This window comes from Rissa tridactyla, chromosome 8, assembly GCF_028500815.1.
Source record: "Rissa tridactyla isolate bRisTri1 chromosome 8, bRisTri1.patW.cur.20221130, whole genome shotgun sequence".
NCBI lineage: Eukaryota > Metazoa > Chordata > Aves > Charadriiformes > Laridae > Rissa > Rissa tridactyla.
Window position 1 is genome coordinate 30,607,994 of NC_071473.1, and position 21,093 is coordinate 30,629,086.

The following is a 21,093-nucleotide window of genomic DNA, read 5'->3' on the forward strand; positions in this document are numbered from 1 at the left end:
ATTTATACACAAAATTAAAAGCACGTTGTTTGGCATGCAGCGTTTTCCAAAGCAGGCTGCGCCGAAGCCTTAGACCCCCGCTGTCCCCCCAGCCGCGGCAGCACCGTGCCCTGGTTCCCAGGCGCGGGCCCGTGCGTCCCCGGCTCCCGCTCACCTCCGCCGTCGCCGGGAGCGCGGCGCTTTCCCCGATTCCCGCAGCCAGCGCGGGTGAAGGCCCCGCTGCGCGTGGCAACGCACGCACGCACCGGATGAATGGGCCCCGTCTCAAAACACTCACGAGCCAAGGAATTTTCAACCCAGCTGCAAATTCCCCCGCGCGGGGTGGGAGCTGGCCGCCGCTCCCGCCGCCGGCCGCATTAGCCGGTGGCCAGCCAAGCCCTGACCCGGAACGCCGGCGGCCCGGGGGCATAGCCGTAGCCGGCAGCGCCGCTCACCCGCGGGAAGAGGCCGCCCGGCAGCGCGGGGAGGGTCCCGCTGCCCAGCACCGGCCGGCAGCTCCTGCCGGCGCCCCCCCTCGCTCCCTCACGGGCCGCGGGCCCGGCGGACCCCTCGCCGCCGGCCGGGAGGGGGGCGGCGGTGCGAGGCGGGGCCCGGCGGCCGCCCCGCCTCTCTCCTCGGGGATGCCGGGATGTTTACGGGCCCGGCAGGAGCAGCAGGGGGCGGAAAGGAGGTCGGGGCCGCTGCGGGTGCCCGAGCCCCCCACCAGGAGCCCCGCTAGGCGCTCGCGGCTAGTTCCGGTCCGGGCCTGAGGCGCCGGAGAAGCCGGGGAGGAGACGCCGGTCTGGGTCCCCGCGGGAGAAGAAGGCGGAGCCAGGCTTCCCGGTGAGCGGGACGGCAGCGTGGGAGCCGCCGGGCGGGCGGCGTGGGGCCGGGTCCGCGGTGGGGGTCCCGGCGGCCGTGCCCGCTCTCCTGGAGGCGCTCCCCGCGCCGCTCCGACCGGGCGGCTGCCGGGGGTCCCGCCGGCCCCCATTGGTCGCCGGGGTTCTCGCTCGAGCGCCATTGGGCGCGGCAGCTGCCGCTCCGCCCGGCGCGGGGGGAGGGAGCGCGGCGGGTCCGCCACCGAGAAACTTTCTGCGCCGCGCCGAGGGGGCGGGATGGCGGCGGCCGGCCCTGGCGGGGCCGCCGCGGTGCCTGCGACTCGCCCGTGGGTACCGGCATCTGCCCGGCGCCCCGCGGCCTGAGGGGCAGGGCCGGCTGCCGGGGCGTCTGGTGGCGGTTGGGGAACCGGCTCCCTGGGGGCTGCTGTGGCGTTCCGGCCTCGCTGCGGAGCTCGGCCGCCCCTGTCGGGAGGCGGGCGGGGACCCGGCCCGGCCACCTCAGCGCGTGTCGGGCTGCCTGCGGCCCATCCGCCGTGCCGCTGCCCCTGGCTGGGCTCTTCGGGCTAATTCCGCAAGCGGAGCTGCTTTCCGTGGTGTTTTTTCGTCCATTCCATCTGGTTTTCTCCAGGCTCCTCTGCCCTCCTCTCACCTGGGAGGTTGGTGGATGCTCCCCGGCACAGCCCCGTCTGGGGGTTTCACGCAGCACTGAGTGAAAACAGTGTTGTCAGTGGGAGCCACGGCCCTGCGGCAGCCAGCGGAGAGAGCCCGGTCCCGGGCGGGAGCCTGCAGCCGCTGCCCCGCTCCCTCCCGCCCCGGCAGCGCCCGGGGGAGGCCGGGGGACAGAGGGGGTGCCTGGCCCCGAGGGCCCCCCTTGCAGGTGCCAGCGTTTCCTCGTCTCTGCGCTTCCCAGCCTCCCGCGGCTGCCGGGTTTCGCCTTGCCGCACCCCTCGGTGGGGCTCCCGCAGCGGCAGCGCCAGGGCCAGGCGCTGCAGGAGGCCGGGAGGAGCTGAGGCCTAGTGGGAAACGCTGGGAGCGAGAGTGAGGCATCCTCCGCCTCCTGGGGTTTTTTCTACGTCTTCCCTGACCCGCTTCTCTACCTCACGTAGTACCCGATCTCGGTTATACTAGTATTGGCCCTGAATTCCATTTTGTGTCCGAGCGAACTATACCTGCTTCGCTTTAGGGTTCAAAAGTTCAGAATGTTGTTCTTGGGGTGGAATGTGCTTTGTTTTGCTCTACGTTTTGTGAGGAGCGTCACTTCTTGCAGGGTAAAACTACTTAGGGTGTTAAACCTACTTATGATAAAAGATGATGAGGGGGGCGTGTGTGTTAAATCACACGGACACTTGAATCTTAATATTGGAAAACACCTAATTTTTTTCACTTCTGGCACCAACTGAATGGTAAGCTTTTGTCACCTTTGAGGTGATAGCGTTTTCTCAGATTGCAGTGGCAGCATTGCATCTCAGGAAATGCGATACGTGCATAGTAATTTTGCTGAAGGTACTGAGTGTGTTTCCTGTATAAAGTTGTATTACAAGCTTGAGATGCAGAAGTTACAGTGAATGATATGTTAATCTGTAAGGTAGGCACTTTGGACGATTAGATGTCAAGTGGATATTTGCAGCTCCACTAAATAAGGAAGAATGAAGTTAAAAATATTTTACTTTCAAGGCTGTCTAGGAGACCACTCAGTGTTGCAGTGCTGTAGAAATATCTGTATTTGAAATTTTGGACATGGTCTAAAATGCAGTAGGAAACAATCATTAGTTCGTGGGCTATGAAAAACTCAGGCAGAGGAAGGAAAACTTTCGTGTTGTGGAAAGAGGGAAACTTACAAGCAATGTCTGACAGCTTTAAAGTAAGAATTTAAAGCCCTCCAGCTTTGTTTGCTTTTTTTTTCCTTTTTGATACTGGAAAAAAGAATTTATTAGAACACTTATTCTTTAGTTTCAAAACATGAAGATACTATATTTGTAAATATCTGGTGTTTGGGTAGATGACTTCTCAAAGCACACAGAGTTTTTCACTGTGAGGGTAGAGATAGTGCCTTTATCATAGACATCCTGTATTCAACATACCAATTAGTCATTGGAGTAAAAAAATAATTTGAGAACAAATCAAGGAATTCTAGCCAACTAAAAATCCTTTTTTGATTGACTACAATAATTAGACAAGTAGAATCTCATCCATACCATAGAAACTTTTTTCTAAAGGAGAAAAAACTCTAACACTAGAGTTCGTCTGAAGGCCTGTGAGTCTATGAGAAACTCAAATGAAACACAGAGCACAGAAGTCAGTTGCTCATTTTACTGTGACCTGTGGTGGTATCTTATGAATTGTAAAATAGAGCCAAACAGCCCACCCATACGTTTTTCTCCTGTGCAACAGAGTTGAGCTCAGTTGCACAAAACATAGTTCAGTGTATTTGTCACCAGAGAGAATTTGGTGAGGCAATTTGTTCCTGGATGTAAAAAAAAACCAACCCCATGTTTAATAAACTTGGTGCGATATCCTGCATTTACACTATCCCTACCATCAGTTCTATTGCCATCGATGCCTTGTTGCTTTCTGGAGTTTGACATTGTTCCAAACATCTGTGCTGGATGGATGAGTTCACGTTACCTTGAAAACTCTCCTGGGAAAAGTCAAATGCAATAACTTCTTCTCTGCCTCCAAGGGAGTTTTTTTGGTTACCTGGGACTTATCCAAAAATCCTTCCTGATTCCCGAGGAGCAGTGCTTAGGAATGATGTGGAAAGAGGGGGATTATCTTGTGCAGGTTAATACCATATATAGTCATGGGAGTTAACTGGTGAATTTCCAGAAATTTTTTTTGGTTTAGCTACGTTCCATGTGCTTTGCAACAGAGATGAAAATACTGAAGTGGTCATAAGGGCAGCCTTTAGAGCACTGATTTGCTGTATTTATCACTACTTGATCCCCCTGGCCGTATGGGAAGGAACTCAGCCGTTAGAGTGAAGTACAGTATCGCTACTTGTTTTCTTTTTAGTAAGTATTAAAATTATTCTTCCTGTCAGGTTGGTTAAAAGAGCTGAAGAGATGCAATGCTATTAAAATTAGTTGCATCTCTGGTGAAGATAATCCTGTGCGTTTGTCTCTGGCATGTGAAACATAACTGATTCAGTCGTGATTTCTGTAGCTACAAAATAAGCAGTATATTTGAAGTGCCATTATTCCCTGTTGGGCAAACAGAACACATACTTATGTAAGGGAATTAGTTATAAAATTTTAAACAAGGCATTAAAAAGAGGAATCAGTAAGAAAATACTGTGAACAATCATGTTAAAGCCTGATTGCATATAGTTAGTCTTGTGATATTAGTGACTTCTCGCTGTTGATTATAGGTGGCGAAGTGAATAGACTGTTTGCATCATCTGGCGTTTGGGAGTTTTCATTCAAGCCTCTTTGCTTTAATCTACTTGGAGTGATTTATAACAAAGTTATTGCTCTCTTTTTTAATAGCTAGGTCTGTGTTGGACCAGATTAATTACAGTGTCATAAAAGTACATGCAGAGCTTGTAGATTAGATCCTTGCTGAAATCTTTGGGAGAGGTTTGAGTGAGGTGCTGTGAAGTGTTGATGAACCAGTCTTTTTCAGTTCATTTTAATGTTCTGTTGTCAGCATATAAACTTTACAAGATTATTGATTCCTTGAAAGCTGGAAGGCAAAAATATCACAGGTGAACTTAAAGTTCATTCTAAAATAAGTAAAAAAACTTGTGTTGGGAAAACGCATAGCATTCTGTCCTGTAGAGGCCCTTCTTCTGTACCCTTTTAGTCCTCATCAGAGAGCAGATCCAAAAAAGGAGTTCTCTTTGCAGCAGTGAACTTCCAGTACTTGCCCTGACTGAAATTCAGAACTGTGTGTTAGGTATGTGGGCTGCTTGTGAAGTTCATGGAGATAAGTAGGACTTCAGAAGAGGAGCAGCCTGCAAACAGAGCACTTAATGTACAGCTTGTCATTGAGGGTACTCCAAAAATGGGAATGGATCTTGTGTGTTTTAGGCAGTGGTAGTTTAATGTAAAACATAGAAATGGCTGTGAACTTGAGTGTTGGCCTGCTTCTGAAGTGAGTGTGCTGGCGGCTAGCTGCTTTGCGTCTGCACCCAGGGATCCTGGATTACTCGCTACTGTCATGCATGGTTCCAGGATTAAAAGGTCACACTAGTTAGAGGATCATAGAAAGCCTGTTAAATATGGCTGGCGTTGCTTTTCTGATTCTGTATAGTGCTTCATTGATGTTTATCATCTTCGGGGTAGCACAGATTATAAACTACTTACTACAGATGTGTTTTTTTTCAGCTTGTGAATGTGCGTCTAACATGTGCAGTGTGATATCACAAGGTGTTGTCCTGCACTGGTTTCTAAGATAATTAGACATTTCTTTAAGGGTTATGTGGCATTTGTTGTTAAGTGTGTTCTACTTCACCTGTAGCAATGTGGATGTTGTCAGCCATGGCTGTGGCGGAGTTGTACGCAGCCAGCCTTCCAAACTGGGTGTTTTTTCTCCTGTGCCTAGCAATAACAGGTTTATCTGACGATGCTTCCAGCCTTTTAATCTGTCCTGCATCTTTAACTCCTGTGTGAAGCTCATCTGTTTACATTTTTAGTAAACTCCTTCAGTATCTCTTTATGAATAATTTATTTTTACACATGCATTTAAAACCATGCCGAAGTTGCTCTGGTCCCGTCACTGCTGCACTTTACTCCATTTCATCAAAGTCCATCCATCAGTAGTTTGGGTGATTCTTACTGTAGTACCGTTGGTATAGCATATAATGGTTCTTGTAGTGATGACATACAGTGGCAGGGTTATTTAGCAGTTAACATCATACAACTTGCTTTATTGTCCATTTTTGCCCAGAACCAAACTCCCATGCGGTACACATCGGACCTTATAAGGTCCTACCACCCATTGTCAGTCTAGATCCACCTGAGACACTTCAGTCTTAGCAGCCCGATCCACCTGCTGATTGTTTTGATGTTCCTCAGTGGCCCAGCTCTTGGGTATGTGGGTATCTACGTGGCGTACTTTTACAACCAGATTTTCTAGCTGGGCAGCAATATCTTGTGATAATGGAGCAACAAAGACCCATGTGGCTGCTCTCTAACCCCCCCCCCCCCCCCACTGTTGGGATAGGGGGAGAATTGGAAGAAAAAGGCAAAGCTTGTGGATTGAGATAAAAGCAGTTTAACAGAACTTGTGAGAATTCCTATCCCCGCCGGAACCAGGACGTTGGTGTCACTGAGCTATTAGATTGGCTTGTATAATTTCATGTTAGAGATGTACTTTGACAACAGATTTAACTGATCTAAGTTGGGGCTGCTCTACCCCCAGCTATGTCTTTTCCTCTGTCTTTGCCATCGTGGTCTGTCCTTGTCTCTGCAATGGAATGACTCAGGGAACCGAACTCAAAGGAAGTGACTTTTTGTCGGGATTAGTGTTCAGCTAGTTTCAATTACCTTACCAAGAGTCTGGGTAGCCATGGGAATGCCACTGGGAAGAACAGGGTCTGGAAGGCATGGCTGAAGGCAGGTGAAGCAGCGGCATCATGTAATCGGTCCACACTGTCTTAAGACTACATCCTTGCCGAGGTGGCAGCACAACAGAGTGTGATGTGGGCAGAGGATTTGCTCTGTTAATAGTGTTGTGGTTAGATGCCGTATGTGAATCACGATCATGTCACAGTGAAAAGTTTTGCAGGTAATTAAGTGTATCATTTATAACTGGCTACTCAGGGTGAAGAAATAGGTTATGAAATTTCTGTCCGGGTGAACAGAAGTTAAATGAAAATGTAGAAGCTGCTACCTAGAAAGTGCCCAGGCAGTTTCAGTTCCTGGTTCTTCAGTTTGTATGAAATAACCAACAGTTCAAAAAAGGGCAAGTTGGTGCATGTAGAACCCTTTGGGAGCACCTTGCAAGATAAGCAATCTACTTGAGTGACATAATTGAAATGGAGAGGCAAAAGTAAACAAAATATAGCTTTTTACATTGTGCAAATGAATGGAGAGGAAGGGGAGCGGACTTGTGAAGCAGGAGAGCTTGGACTTTCACCTTCTAGTCAGACAGCACTGACAGAGCAGACTCTTGGTAGCTGGCGAATGACGGTGACTGGCACCTGTGTTTTCAGGATTGGAATGAAAATATGCTTGATAAATTGGGACGGATGGATGAGAAAATTGCCTATGAACTCTTAGCGTTTTCCCTTACTTCTTTGTAAGTAGATTTTATTTGTGTATGGTTACTTCTGCTCTTGCTAAAACCAGCTTAACTAACCCGGCGTAACTAACTTTGACTGGACTGCCCATCAGTAGGGAATTTGGACATAAATTTCTTGAAAAATACTTGAAAAAAAGTATTAGTTATTACCATATAGATAGATGATACTACTTTTATATTAACAAGTGCTGAGAATTTGTGTTGTCCGTGTTCGAGGCTGCCCCTACCAGGGGGATGAATGTCCTGCATCCAGCAGGGAATATTGATCTGGTAGTATATTAAAAATTAAAGGCCTTTAGAAGCTGTTTCTAAAATAAAGACTAATTCTACTTTTGTATATACATCTATATTCGGTCACTTTCAGTGATTTAACGTGTGTACGTATATATATGCATGTATACTAATTGAGATGAATGACAGATTTTACTGTGCTAATGATTAACTTCGTCTTCCAGTCTTGAGTTTACTTTGTCCCTTGCCAATTAAGGTCTTGTCTTGGCAGAGTTCAAATGAGTAGCAACTTAAATGTGCTTTGCTTTATTAATGTATATATCTAACAGCTATTCATGGAGTGAGAAAAATAAATTAGTGTGGTAATTATTTGGCATATAATAAGCTAGTGTGGTAATTATTTGGCATATATAAAATACTTGTTCATTGAATAAATTGGTAGTTTAAATAATCAGCAACATTGCAGTACACTATAAATTAAATGGCTCACTGTAACATTTTATTGACTACATTACATTGTGGATTGTATGTTTCTTGTAATTTGTGATTAACAGCAGACCAATAAAAAGTTTAGTATTTTTGGGAAATGGACAATGTGGGCTGGGCAGGAGCATGACCAGTCACAGATCATGGAGTGTAGTGGAAATGCATTGATTGGCTATTATTTCTAAATATTTAAAGTGTTTCAGCATTATTTCATCATTTCTAATGCTGTCTTTAAGCTGAGCATGTAACTTTATGAATGGATGGCCTATGGGTGTATTTGGCCAGATTTCATCTTAATGGTCTAAGTTAATCAGGAATAATTTACCAAAAAGACACTGCTTATGTCCTGTGCTGTCTTTCCTATTATTTGGGAATTTGCTTTTTTCAATTAGAACCTCTTGCCACTAGCGTTAAATATACCCATATTAAGTATGAGTTTGGAATGCCAGTAGTATGAAGCTGGCTGAATAACTTCTTGAAATGTGTTTTAGCACTTAAACTACAACCCGAGAAAGTTTCATCTTTCCAGTTACATTCCAGGATGGGTGGATGGGGGGGACCACAACAAAATCAATTTGAAGTGAGAGAGCAGAGTTTTAGGCAAACTGCTAGGGGTGGTGTTTTTCTTGTGCTTTTTGAAGCTATTCAGTACAGGAAGTGTATAAAGGCTGTGGACATGTCTGAGTTCTTTTGGGGTACTGCATGGGGACTGTTGTGTTTTAAGTATTTCCCAGTCTTTAGAAATGCATGAAAAATACTATCTATGAAACTGAAGGGACTTTCACTTTGCAAGTAAAATGTTTCTATTATGACATCAAAACATAAGTGTTTCTCCTCTTCAATGGTTTATGCAGAGCACCAGGAAAAAATTACATTTTAATGTTAGAGAATTATGATAGATTTAGATTTCAGGTTAGTTTGCTATACTGGACATGACTTCTGACTTTCCATTTATTTAAAAAACACATAGCTGTGCTGTCATTTAATGTAATGTGAACGATAAAGTCAGGATGCTCGGTTTACAGCTGTTGACATTCTCTGGCTTCATCCAGGATCTTCCCTGAGTGAGTCCTGAGCCTCTGTTTTTGAAATCACTTTGAAAATTCATAAACTGCAGCTTGCACCCTGGCTGCCAGTGTTAAGTGGGTGCTGAAGAGTGACCTGACAAAGTGTGGGCCGGGTTTGACCAGGAAGCCAGTTCCCTCCAAACAGCTAAGCTTTTTTCCTTAAAAGAGGTAACAAATGACTGTTAAGGCAGTATATTTTATAAAGTAGGATGCCTGTTTCTTAACCTGCTCGCATCAGGTTTAAGGGCCAAGCTGTTGTTGCTGCGTTAGCAAAGGAAAAAAGGTCTAAAGTTTGTCTCCTCCCAAAAGGTACGTGGCTTTCATGGGGGAGCTGAGAGTTGCCGTTATGTTGGAGAGCAGAGCTGGAATCAGACCAGCATGCCTGGGCTCCCTGGCATAAACTGCTGGGATTAGCACCCGCGTGGTGGGATGGGCAACTGTGTGTTACGTTTTGTTTTGGATATTCAGTAAGGCATTTAGAAATCTAAACCCTTGTTTCCAGAGCACTGTTGTTTTGTGTTTTGTTTTTCTTTTTTTAAAGTTTCAACCAGGATGAGTATTTGAATGTTTTATCTAGGTTTAAATTGTGCTTTTGGGTAGCTGAGAGACAGCATGTGATGTAAACAAACAATAATATTCCTGTAGCCTGTATTCTTATATGGGAACTAGTATTAATGTGTGTGTATATATATGTTTTTCTTTTCTCAGCTGAGGATGATCCTTATCTTTGAATTTGGTTAGCAGAGATAGTTGAAAAATTTAGGGATCTAAAAATCTGTCATTTTAAATGTGCGTTAGTTGCGGAAGAATCTAACTTGTTGACACCAAAAAGTAAGGAGTATGTACAGTGTTAAATGGATAGTTGTTTCTGGAGGGCCTCTGCTCTAAGCTAAAACAGAGTAATGGTTATAGTAAAAACTAAAAATACATGCCTTAATTGATGGTGTAATCCAGAAGTAAACATAGTACATTCCGTCCTTTGTGAACAGCAACTAAAGTGACCGTGTGCCGGATCAGTACATTGTGAACAGTGTAACTTGGTGTTTCTCTGTGTTAGCAATTACGTGGAGTGTCACGAAAAAAAAAAAGACTGAGATGTTCAGATTCTCAGCAGAACTGTAACACTCTGAATAGTCTTTTAAGTATATACTTTTTAAAAATATAGCTGTTTGACATTGACTATCGAGTGTCCCCACTTAAGATCCAAAATTAACAAACAATAGTGTATAGCATGTAGCTAATGGAAACCATGTTTCATTGAGACTATTAATGATGTTTTCTACAGGAAGACATTGTATTTTTTTGTTGTTGTAGAAGTCATCTGTTAAAGCAATAACATTATTGCCTGAATACCGTGAAATGTATTTCAATGTGGATGGCTTATGGACTTTGAGCTATGAAAATGGTGTTTAAAAAGCATGTTTCGTGTGATTAGGCAGTGCATTTAAGCTTTTTCTCCTGAAATAATTTGGTCATGTTTATAAAGACTTAGTTGCAAGATCTGAAGTCACAAGGATTTCAGGTTTTTCACAGATATCTTTTTTTTTTTTTCTTTTAAAAATGTTATTTTAAAATATATTCCAGTGAAATTTCAGCAGTGAGCTCTGGTTCCCTTCCAGGAGTAGGTCCTCTGCTCTGATTTCACTAGAGTCATGGGTTGTCTCACCTCTCCTCTAGCAGGCTGGTGGAAACCAACTGGAAAGCTGAGTGCTGATTGTGGGACCTGAGCTTCTGTCTGTTGGGGTGTAGGAATGTGCCCTTGCATTTTGGGCTGCTTTGTGTGATCTTTAGATGCGTGGGCAGATTTCGGAGAGCTTTTGACAGGTGGCCACTAAGGAAGTGAGGCCTGTCTTCCTTCCTGAAGAAAGGAAAAGGTGTTATTTCCAGTTCAGGCAGTTACAGTTTGATAAGCTAACTTACTGATGAGGGCTTAACTTCCTTTTGCTGTATGGTGAACTCAATGCATGGAGTAAATAGTGTAAATTAAGGGCGTTGCTATGCAATTGGAATATCAAATGAAAAATGGGTTATGTTGTCTGTATCCCTAGGTACTTCTTCCTGCATCATTTATGTTTAGGTGGCACCTACTGTTTTGATCAACTGAAAAAGATAAAGATTTAAAGCATTAGTAGTTAACCAAAAGTCTTCTCATACCTGCCAAGTATTAGTAACCATAAGTATAAGGCTTAGTGTTATGCTTATGTTCCTGTGATCACTGTTGTGTACAGGTTGGTCTGAATCCAAATGATTTTTGTCTTCAAAATGATGGAAGTCATCTTTGCGAGTTAAATGATTCAGGGAGCCTTTCACTGTTCCTATCTTTGCAAGTGGTATGGTGAAGACAAGAAGTCCTTTCCTCCTTACGTGATCAGTGTTAGAGCATTTAAAAACATTAGTTGTGTTTAGCACTTTGGAAGTTTTGGGTGGTGATGGTTTAGTTGGCTCACCTCTCGCTTCATTTGTTGTCTGTTTTCCATGAACCAATGTATATCGTGGTGATGGATTTGCAGAAAAGGTCATCAAATTACTTATTTAAAGACGTGATAGACATGTCCCATTTAAATGTGTTTTGTATTTGCTTTTCAGTTTTAAACAAGCAATGACTCTTTGGCAGTATTTTTAGTGTTTTTTCACCATAAATTAGAACGTGAAAACCATGTTTGGAAGAGTAGTAATTATTGTCTCAATTTAAATTTCAAGATGATAAATATTATACCACTGTGTTTTGACCTCTGGAGTTTATTATCAAGGTGAAAGGCATGCCTTACTGTGAAAACAGTCTTCAAGCAGCAAAATCTATTTCTTGCTTATGTTGACAAACAGTACAAAAGATTAATTTTGCATCCTTGGCATTTTTTTGCATCCTTGGCACCTTGGCATTTTGTATGATCAAAACGCCAAATTACTCTAAAATGTGATTCTATCACGCAGCCTTCAAATACAAAAACAAGTTAAAAAAAATAAAAGGACTTCCATATATGGACAGAAAATACTGATTTTTGCCTTTCTTCAGCAAAAGTAACAACAAATCTGCAAGTGAATAAATTTTCCCATGCTTCCTATGCTTGAACATATTTGTTACCTCTCTAGTTTGCTTGCTTTTATTTTAAAAACAAACCACAGAGGACAGAGGCACTGGCAGTGGTAATGATATGAATTCTCCCTTTTCTACTCTTTCCTCAAACTAAAAAGACAAAAAAAAAAAGAGACAAATTCCCAAACACTTCCTTCCAAACACAGTGTCTCTGACTGTTCAGATAAGATGAGTGGGTTATATAGTACCTGAATCAACATACATCATCTAAGCATTTCAGCTTAGACTTCATTAGTCTTGGATAAATATCTGCAACAGTATCATAAAATGGTTTGAGTTGGAAGGGACCTTAAAGATCATCTAGTTCCAACTCCCCTGCCCTGGGCAGGGACACCTCCCACTAGACCAGGTTACTCAAAGCCCCATCCAGCCTGGCCTTGAACACTTCCAGGGATGGGGCATCCACAACTTCTCTGGACAATCTGTTCCAGTGTCTCACCACCCTCACAGGAAATAATTTCTTCCTAATATCTAATCTAAGTCTACCCTCTTTCAGTTTAAAACTGTTACCCCTCGTCCTATCATTACAGTCCCTGATAAAGAGTCCCTCCCCATCTTTCCTGTAGGCCCCCATTAGGTACTGGGAGGCTGCTTATAAGGCCTCCCTGGAGCCTTCTCTTCTCCAGGCTGATTAACCCCAGCTCTCTCAGCCTGTCTTCATAGGAGAGGTGCTCCAGCCCTGTGATTGTCTTTGTGGCCCTCCTCTGGACTCAGTCCAGCAGGTCCATGTCCTTCTTTTGTTGGGGGCCCCAGAGCTGCGTGCAGTACTCCAGGTGGGGTCTCACCAGAGAGGGGCAGAATCACCTCCCTCTACCTGTTGGTCATGCTTCTTTTGGTGAGCCCAGGGTTGGCTTTCTGGGCTGCAAGCGCACATTGCTGGCTCATGTTGAGCTTCTCATCAACCAGCACCCCCAAGTCCCTCTCCTCAGGGCTGCTCTCAATCCATTCTCTACCCAGCGTATGTTTGTGCTTGGGATTACCCCAACCCGTGTGCGGGACCTTGCACTTGGCCTGGTTGAACTTCATAAGGTTTGCACAGGTCCACCTCTCGAGCCTGTCCAGGTCCCTCCCTTCCCTCCAGTGTGTTGACAACACCATACAGCTTGTTGTCGCTGGCAAACTTGCTGAGGGTGCACAAAGAAGTTAAATAGTGCTAGTCCCAAAGCCAACCCTTGGGGAATGCCACTCATCACTGGTCTCCACTTGGGCATCGAGCTGTTGACCGCAACACTTTGAGCGTGGCCATCCAGCCAATTCCTTATCCACCAAGTGGTCCATCCGTCAAATTCATGTCACTCTAATGTACAGATAAGGATGTTGTGTGGGGCAGTGTCAAATGCTTTGCACAAGTCCAGGTAGATGATGTCAGTTGCTCTTCCCTTATTGACCAATACTGTAATCCCATCGTAGAAGGCCACCAAATTTGTCAGACATGATTTGCCCTTAGTGAAACCATGTTGACTGTCACCAGTCACTTCCTTATTTTCCATGTGCCTTAGCACAGTTTCCAGGAAGAACTGCTCCATGATCTTTCCAGGCACAAGGGTGAAACTGACCTGTAGTTCCCCGGGTCTTCCTTTTTTCCCTTTTTGAAAATAGGGGTTATGTTTCCCCTTTTACAGTTAGCAGGAACTTCACCAGACTGCCATGACTTATCAAATATGATGGATAGTGGCTTAGCAACTTCTGCCAGTTCCCTCAGGACCCGCGGATGCATCTCATCAGGTCCCATGGACTTGTGCACCTTTAGGTTCCTTAGATGGTGTTGAATCTGATCTCTTACAGTGGGCGGTTCCTCATTCTCCCAGTCCCTTTGCCTTCTGCGACTTGGGCAGTGTGGCTGAGCACTTGCCAGTGAAGACTGGGGCAAAAAAGTCATTGAATACCTCAGCCTTCTCCATATCCCAGGTAACAAGGTCTCCTGTTTCCTTCTGGAGATGGCCTGCATTTTCCTTGCTCTTCCTTTTCTCACCAATGTACCCGCAGAAGCTTTTCTTGTTGCCCTTAACGTCCCTGGCTAGATTTAACTTTATCAGGGCTTTAGCTTGCCTAACCTGATTCCTGTCTGCTCAGACAATTTCTCTGTATTTCTTCCAGGCTATCTGTCCTTGCTTCCACCCTCTGTAGGCTTCCTTTTTGAGTTTGTCCAGGAGCTCATTGCTCCAAGCTCATTGTCAGGCCTCCTGACACTTTTTCTTGATGCCCTCTTTGTAGGGATGCATTGTTTCTGAACTTGAAGGAGGAGGTCCTTGAATATTAACCATCATTCTTGGGCCCCTCTTCCCTCTGGGGTTTTACCCCATGGTACTTTACCAAGCAGATCCCTGAGGCCGAAGTCTGCTCTCTTGAAGTCCAGGGTAGTGAGCTGCTGTGTGCCCTCTTTGCTACCCTAAGGGTCTTGATCTCCACCATCTCATGGTCACTGCAGCCAAGGCTGCCTTGGGCTTCACATTCCCCACCAGCCCCTCCTTGTTGGTGAGAACAAGGTGCAGCATAGCTCCTCTCCTTGTTGGCTCCTCTGTTACTTGGAGAAGGAAGTTATCATCAACACACTCCAGGAACATCCTGGATTGCTTTTTCCCTGCTGTGTTGTCCCTCCAACAGATATCAGGCTGGTTGAAATCCCCCATGAGGACCAGGGCTTGTGAACATGAGGGCTTGTGAATGCGATCCTCTACTTATTCAGTAGACGTTACAGAGTTTTGTATTTATTTTCCCTGAGGATTTTGAAATAAGTGTTTGTGACTGATAGGAATTATCTGTTGGTGCGTTACATGGTCAGCAATCTTCAATATGTAAACACATTGGTAAAACACATCACAAAAGTTTCAGTAGAAATATTGATGGTATAGAAAAGATTAAAATTCTTATAAAGGCTCTTCAAAGTACCACTTTAGAAAATAATTATTGTATTATTGGCAGTGATAGAAAGATCTTTACAGCAAGAAATTAGGAGAAGATTCCTTAAGATGTGCCAAATTCTAAGGGAGGAATGCTTGGCAAGTTGCATAAACCACCGTGAATCTAACTGGATAACTTAGGTGCAGTCTTGTGACAACAGTTTAATTTTCAGTGCCTCTTGTGTTATGATTTCTTGCCTTGGGGAGGTTGTATGGCAGACATTGTAGAACTTGCAAGAATTGTCCATATTGTTGTTCTAGGGCTGGCTAAAAGATTGCCGTGCCAGTGGGGGGTATGTGTGTGTGTGCAGCAGGTAGCCACCAACTGTTTCCCCCTTTCTCACCACGCTCATTCTGATAGTCTTAGAAATTTTTGCAATTTATACCTCCTCTTCTCTGCCTCTTGCCTCGGTTTGATAATTTAATTTTTAATCTTGAGCTGCCTGAAGTTGCTTTTTCAGATGTCTTTTATCTTTGGATTAATTACAGCTAATTCTCAGACAAAACAACAGAAAGTCCCAAACTATGCTTTATATGGGAGTACTAAGGATAGGAAGGCAAAGCCGTGGGGACCCTTAGTCGCTCCGGAGGATGGCTGTAGTTTGGTGTTACGAATAGCTAATGGTTCTGGAATGGCATGGGATGACTGCTTTGAACGGGGGAGTAGAAGCAAATTGCTAATGATTTGGTTTGTGTATCTAATCCACTGTTTAGTACACTAAGGCAGTATATTGAGAAACTTTGCAAAGGTGCTTTGTGATTATTTTATCTGTTAGTAATGTTATCGCAACGATGCTGTAAAATGACAGCAGTAACGTGAACGCAAACTATTTGGTAAAGTTTCTCAAGTAATGGGCTTTGAAAAACATTTCTAAGGCTTGCTGCTTTCTGCTGAGAGATATTTCTAACCTTCTTAATATTATCTAAAGAAATTACTAGGAGGCTTTATTTTGTGTGTGCTTTAACAGAGACAGTGGGTTGTATACTTTCATGCTTCTATTTTGGTGGACTCGGCAGTGTTAGGTTAATAGTTGGACTTGATGATCTTAAAGGGCCTTTCCAATCTAAATAATCCTGTGATTCTATGCTGAACTTAAATTAAATGCTGTTTGAGAAATTTTTACCTACTGATTCTAAAGCAAGGTTTGTGAAACATAAGTAGCTCTGTGCAGAAGGATGTTTGTAGTATTTAGATTTATCAGTATGTAGATTTATCAGAATAAATTTATCATAGGAAATTTCCTAATATTAAAGACTATGAGGTATTGGAAGAGTGTTTCATGTCAAGCCATCTCTAGAACTTTCAGGATTTGGAGCGGGAAATAAGAAAATAAATAAGTAAAAAATAAATTAAAAAGCAAGAATAGGTTTCCAGTCAGACACATGACACTTGTTCCTCTGAAGGCCTTGGCAGGTTTGACCAGGCAGAGACACTTCATGTTTGTGTGATGAAAAAAGTTGTTCAGGGTTTGCCTTCTATTTGTATAAAAGCTCATTTCGTTGTTTGCATTTGAAGCTGCCGGTAAACTTTCTGCGGTCTTCATCTGAACAGAGATGGCTGTCATAGGCACCACCAAAACTGGGTGGTGCACCTGCTCCCCCTCGACAAAATGCCATGTAGCCTAATAAAGGATTAGCTTCGCTGAGAAAAAAAGCCTCGTGAGCATTTGATTCTGCACATTTTGCAGCCCTTATTATTGGTCAGAGCCTTGTGTTCCAATGCTGGGAACCTGGCAGGCATCTTTCCTCCTATCTTACTGGTGGGATATGAGAGGTTCACAGTTGGGAATAGAGGCTGTGCTCCTAATATCGTACCTCAAAGCCCTCTTAGCGAGCTTAACAGAATGTAATGAGTGTACGCGTTTAGCTTTTTTCTATTTAGAAGGAACTACTCTGGCATACTCCCTAAAATCTCCAGATAAATTAATGCAACGTAGAGAGTGTGCGTGCAGCTGTTGTAACTCTTCTGCTGATCTGCTATTTCCCGTGCTGCCCATAGGTCTAAGGGACTGGCCAGCAAACATCTATGGAGTTAAACAAGTGGTTGCTGCCTCTGAAGGATAATGGGATGATGCAACTTTTATCAGACATAGCCATTTGTCTGGCTCAAGTAGTTTACTGCACATCTTTTAGTAATAAGTTCAGATGCGTATAGTGATTTATTTCATTTTATGGAACAGCTAAACATAAGAAAACTTCCTTCCCAAAACAGTGCGGGGATGGAATAGTTGAATGTTAGTAAATTCAAGCATGCGAATGAGAAAATGAATTCTTCAGTTCCTCTGATGATGTTCACTGATAATAAATACAGATTGAATTACAATGTAATAACTGTATTTCTCTTCTCAGGGCATAAGGGACGCTTTTATGTGATAGAATGGATGAACAGTCACAAGGCATGCAGGGGCCTACTGCTCCACCATTTCAGTCACAGGTACTTTTCTTTTTTTTATAAAAACAGTTACTCAAGAGAAGATGTTATGATTTCCTAAAAAGAGATAAATTAGAAAACATTATTTCATATGGGGACAAAGAAGCTGTAAACAGATAGAACGTATTCTGGTGATCTTGAAATTATTTGAATATCAGTCCTGTATTTCATAGAAAATAATTACATAGAAAATATTTTTGCCTCCTACTACTTTACTAACTTTGAGGGATTGGAGTTGGAGTGGAGTAGGAAGCAAAGATGAAGGCAGTTTTCCTGAAAAATGGTGAGCTGTTAAGCACTATACGTTTCAAAATCGTATCAGAATTACCATATTTATTTCAGACTGTTACCTTCAACGTTTTCTTCTTATACCTCCTGATGGTGAGACTCTGTGAATTAGTGCCATTATGTGTTGAAGCCAGGCAAGAGAAATTCACAGGAGCTGTAGTTCTGTTAGAAAGAAGATGCATAAGAAATTTAATCTTTGGATATATGTTGATGGTGTGAAACAAAGAATAAAGACTATCTGATAAGAGATAATATCGGGATATTGCTTTTTGACATTTTTAGGAGGTAATTCTTTGAAGGGAGCGCAAGAGTGTGTAGAGGAATACCCTAAAAATATTTAGTGTGGTGACCATTCCAAAGTAAACGCTGGACAGTTCTTTACAAAGCTGGAACCTAAATTTTGTAATTTTTTTGTTAACAGCATAAGTGATAGGTCAGTTTGTGCCCTTTATTTTACAAAAAACAAGGTGAATTCTGCCTTGGGAAACTTAATAAATTTACAATAACCAGCTTTCCGTAGCTCCAGTGTTTTTATTATAGCATTGTGATAACAAAAAAATCTGGATTTAATAGCATTTATACCAATGCATTTATAGCAGGGCAAACAAGTTAGAAATTTAAGACAAATGTATAGCTATGCATACAAATATTCTAAGAAGATGCATTTGTAATTTTGAAACAAAAAAGAATACTTAAAATTCATGTTATGAATATCATAAAAGGTCCCCATTGTTGTTGTTATTTCCTTTCCTGACTAAAGAGAAAATAGAACACAGTGGATTAGGGTTTCTGTGTTTCTGGGAAACCTTCCTATATTTTCTGTTTGCTGACTACAAACAGGTTTCGTATTTCCTCATCTATCTAAGTATTTGAATACCTGTTTCTAATTCACAGAATTGACTTTTTGAGGACTGGTTCAATTTTAGGAATATTACTCTAACCTACAGATTCAGTTTATGAATTCATACTAGTGAAGTATGCTTCTGGTTTTACTGTTCGAAGTAATAGGCCTCATCTACAGGTATGCAGTTTCCTCTGCGGTAAACTAAGGACAGCCTCAAAGCAATACTGCCGTAATCAACTAAACGCTTTCTACAAAAGAAGAAACTAATGTTTATTCTCAGCTTTGGTTAACTGTCAAGCATTTTCATAATCTGTGCCTCATTATTCTTTTTTAAATCAATTACTGCACTAAGCATGGTTTTTGTGGTTTGATTTTTCTTGATCTTGAGACAAAAGGTTTTGGGTTTGTGGATCTGAGCTGGACCTGCATCAGAATATTGATTGTTTTGCATTTCAAGGGATAAAGAGTGAAGGGGAGCAGGCATGCTCTGATAGTCATATTGCCAGAGTAATATTAAAATAGTCGTTCAGTGACATTCTTGTCTTGTTAATACAAATTGTTTTTCCTGTGAGCCAGATACGTACTTTAATTCTTATGGATTTCTCTGCTAATGGAGCATGCTTATGGTGAAAACTAGCAATGAATGAGGTTACTGTACTAATTGCTGATATGTTTAGGAGAAGCAAGAACTAAAATTGAAAATACAGCAGGTTGTGAGCAAGAGGTGAGGTAATGATTTATGAAGAATTGTGTGTCAGGTATTGATAAACCTGTGAATATCTTCTAATTGTCTTGGTCATTATATTGTATAAATATATGCTGATACTCATAGCAAATTACATTACCTAAATCACTGAAAACTGTTGATGGAGGAGCATGAGACTATTTAGCCAAAGAGTATAATGGCTTAGTCCCAATTAGTCCGAAAACACCATTTCACAAAATCACAGAATGGTTGAGGTTGGAAACAAACTCTGGAGGTCATCAGCCCTCCTGTTCAAGGAGGGTCTCCTAGAGCAGGTTTTCCAGGACTGCATCCAGACTGCTTTTGAATATCTCCAAGGAAGGAGACTCCACAACCTCCCTGGGCAACCTGTGCCAGTGCCCAGTCACCTTTACAGGGAAAAAGTGTTTCCTGAAGTTCAGACAAAACCTCCCGTGTTTCAGTCTGTGACCATTGCTTCTTGCTTTGTGCGCACCACTGAAGAAAGCCTGTCTCTGTCGTCTTAACGCCATCCCTTCAGGTGTTTCTACACATTGAAGGGATCTCCCCTGAACCTTCTGTTCTCTAGGGTGAACATTCCCAGCGCTCTTGGCCTTTCTTCATATGAGAAGTGCTCCAGTGCCCTGATCATTAGTGTCCCTTTGCTGGACTCTCACCAGTATGTCTATGTATGGGTGGCCCACAACTGGACACAGCACTCCGGGTGTGACCTCACCAGTGCTGAGTAGAGGAGAAGGATCACCTCCCTTGACCTGCTGGTAACACTGTTCCTAATGCTGCCCAGGACATCATTAGCCTTCTTTGCCAAAAGGGCACATTGCTGGCTCATGTTCAACTTGGTGTTCATCAGGACCCCCAGGGTCTGGTCTGCAAAGCTGTTTTCTGGCAGGTCAGCGCCCAGCATGTACTGGTGCACGTAGCAGGGCTCTGCACTTCCCCCTGTTGAACTGCATGAGGTTCCCGTCAGCCCACTTCTCCACCCTTTGGAGGTCCCTCTGGAGGCATGCATCCCTGTGGTGCATCAGCCATTCCTCTCAGTTTTGTGTCATCAGCAAACTTACTGAGGGTGTGTTTTGCCCTATCATACAGACCGTTAATGAAGATGTTAAGCAGGATTGGACCCAGTATTGACCCTTGTGGTACGCTGCTAGTTACTGGCCTCTAACTAGACTTCATGCCATTAGAAGCTCATTTTCTATTTGGAATTGTTATCTACAAAGTTAAAACACTGTACTTCATTACATCACAAGGACATTTTGGAAGTGCGGATATCTAAGTATTCCCAAACCTCTTACATATTGTAAAAAGGATTATGCAAGAAGGTAGGAGAATATGGGTTAGTAGTCTGATAGAGCAGACTTCAAATTCTAGAACTTCCTCAAGAGCAGAATGGGAGCTTTTTAGCATCAGAATGGAGAAAAATGTGACTCTTAACTAGACGAAACCAAAGGCAGCATATATCCCTTACTGTTTGTTTGATTTTTTTTTTTGTTGTTGTTTTTTTTTTTTTTCTTTTTCCCCCTAAGCTGAAGAACAATAGTTTATCAAGTCTCTTCTTATACAGAAGACATTGTATCTCTCTTCTCGGTATTGCTATTCTGCTCTTTGCTTTCTGGTTCCCCTGTGTTCCCCTCAAAATGAGGAGTCAGAGCGCTATTTGGTATTCAATGCACACACAGTAGACTCAAGTAGGGGAACACTTGTTTTCTGTTTCATTCAAATGTTTTTCCTAAAAATGTCTAGCTTTCTTTTTGATGGTGACTGACTGATCAGTTTAACTTAACTGGTATTCTGTAGATCTTTTTTTCCTGTGTGGTAATAGCTAATTTAAAAATCATGATTCTCTGTCTTGAGGGTTTATTTCCCATTAAGTTTCTGATCACTGACCTTGGGGTGCTAGTACTGAGTGCCAGGGTAGAAAACTAAGAGAATCATCTGCAAGGCTTTGCAGCCATATTTGGAGCTGG

General features: G+C 43.2%; 1 protein-coding gene across 5 annotated transcripts in view; it reads left to right on the forward strand.

The window, feature by feature from the left end:
• The first annotated feature begins 548 nt into the window (after positions 1–548).
• NEK7 (NIMA related kinase 7) overlaps positions 549–21,093 on the forward strand; it is a 74,887-nt gene continuing 54,342 nt past the window's right edge. The window contains exons 1-2 of one of the 5 annotated variants that reach the window (XM_054212008.1): positions 549–822; positions 17,189–17,273. In XM_054212008.1, the coding sequence (XP_054067983.1) occupies positions 17,217–17,273 (57 nt within the window). In that variant the 5' untranslated portion in view covers positions 549–822; positions 17,189–17,216. Of the gene's footprint in view, positions 823–1,120; positions 1,145–1,206; positions 1,475–1,542; positions 9,155–17,188; positions 17,274–21,093 lie in introns of those variants that run through there. The other 4 variants (XM_054212004.1, XM_054212007.1, XM_054212006.1 and 1 more) reach the window with 4 other exon arrangements.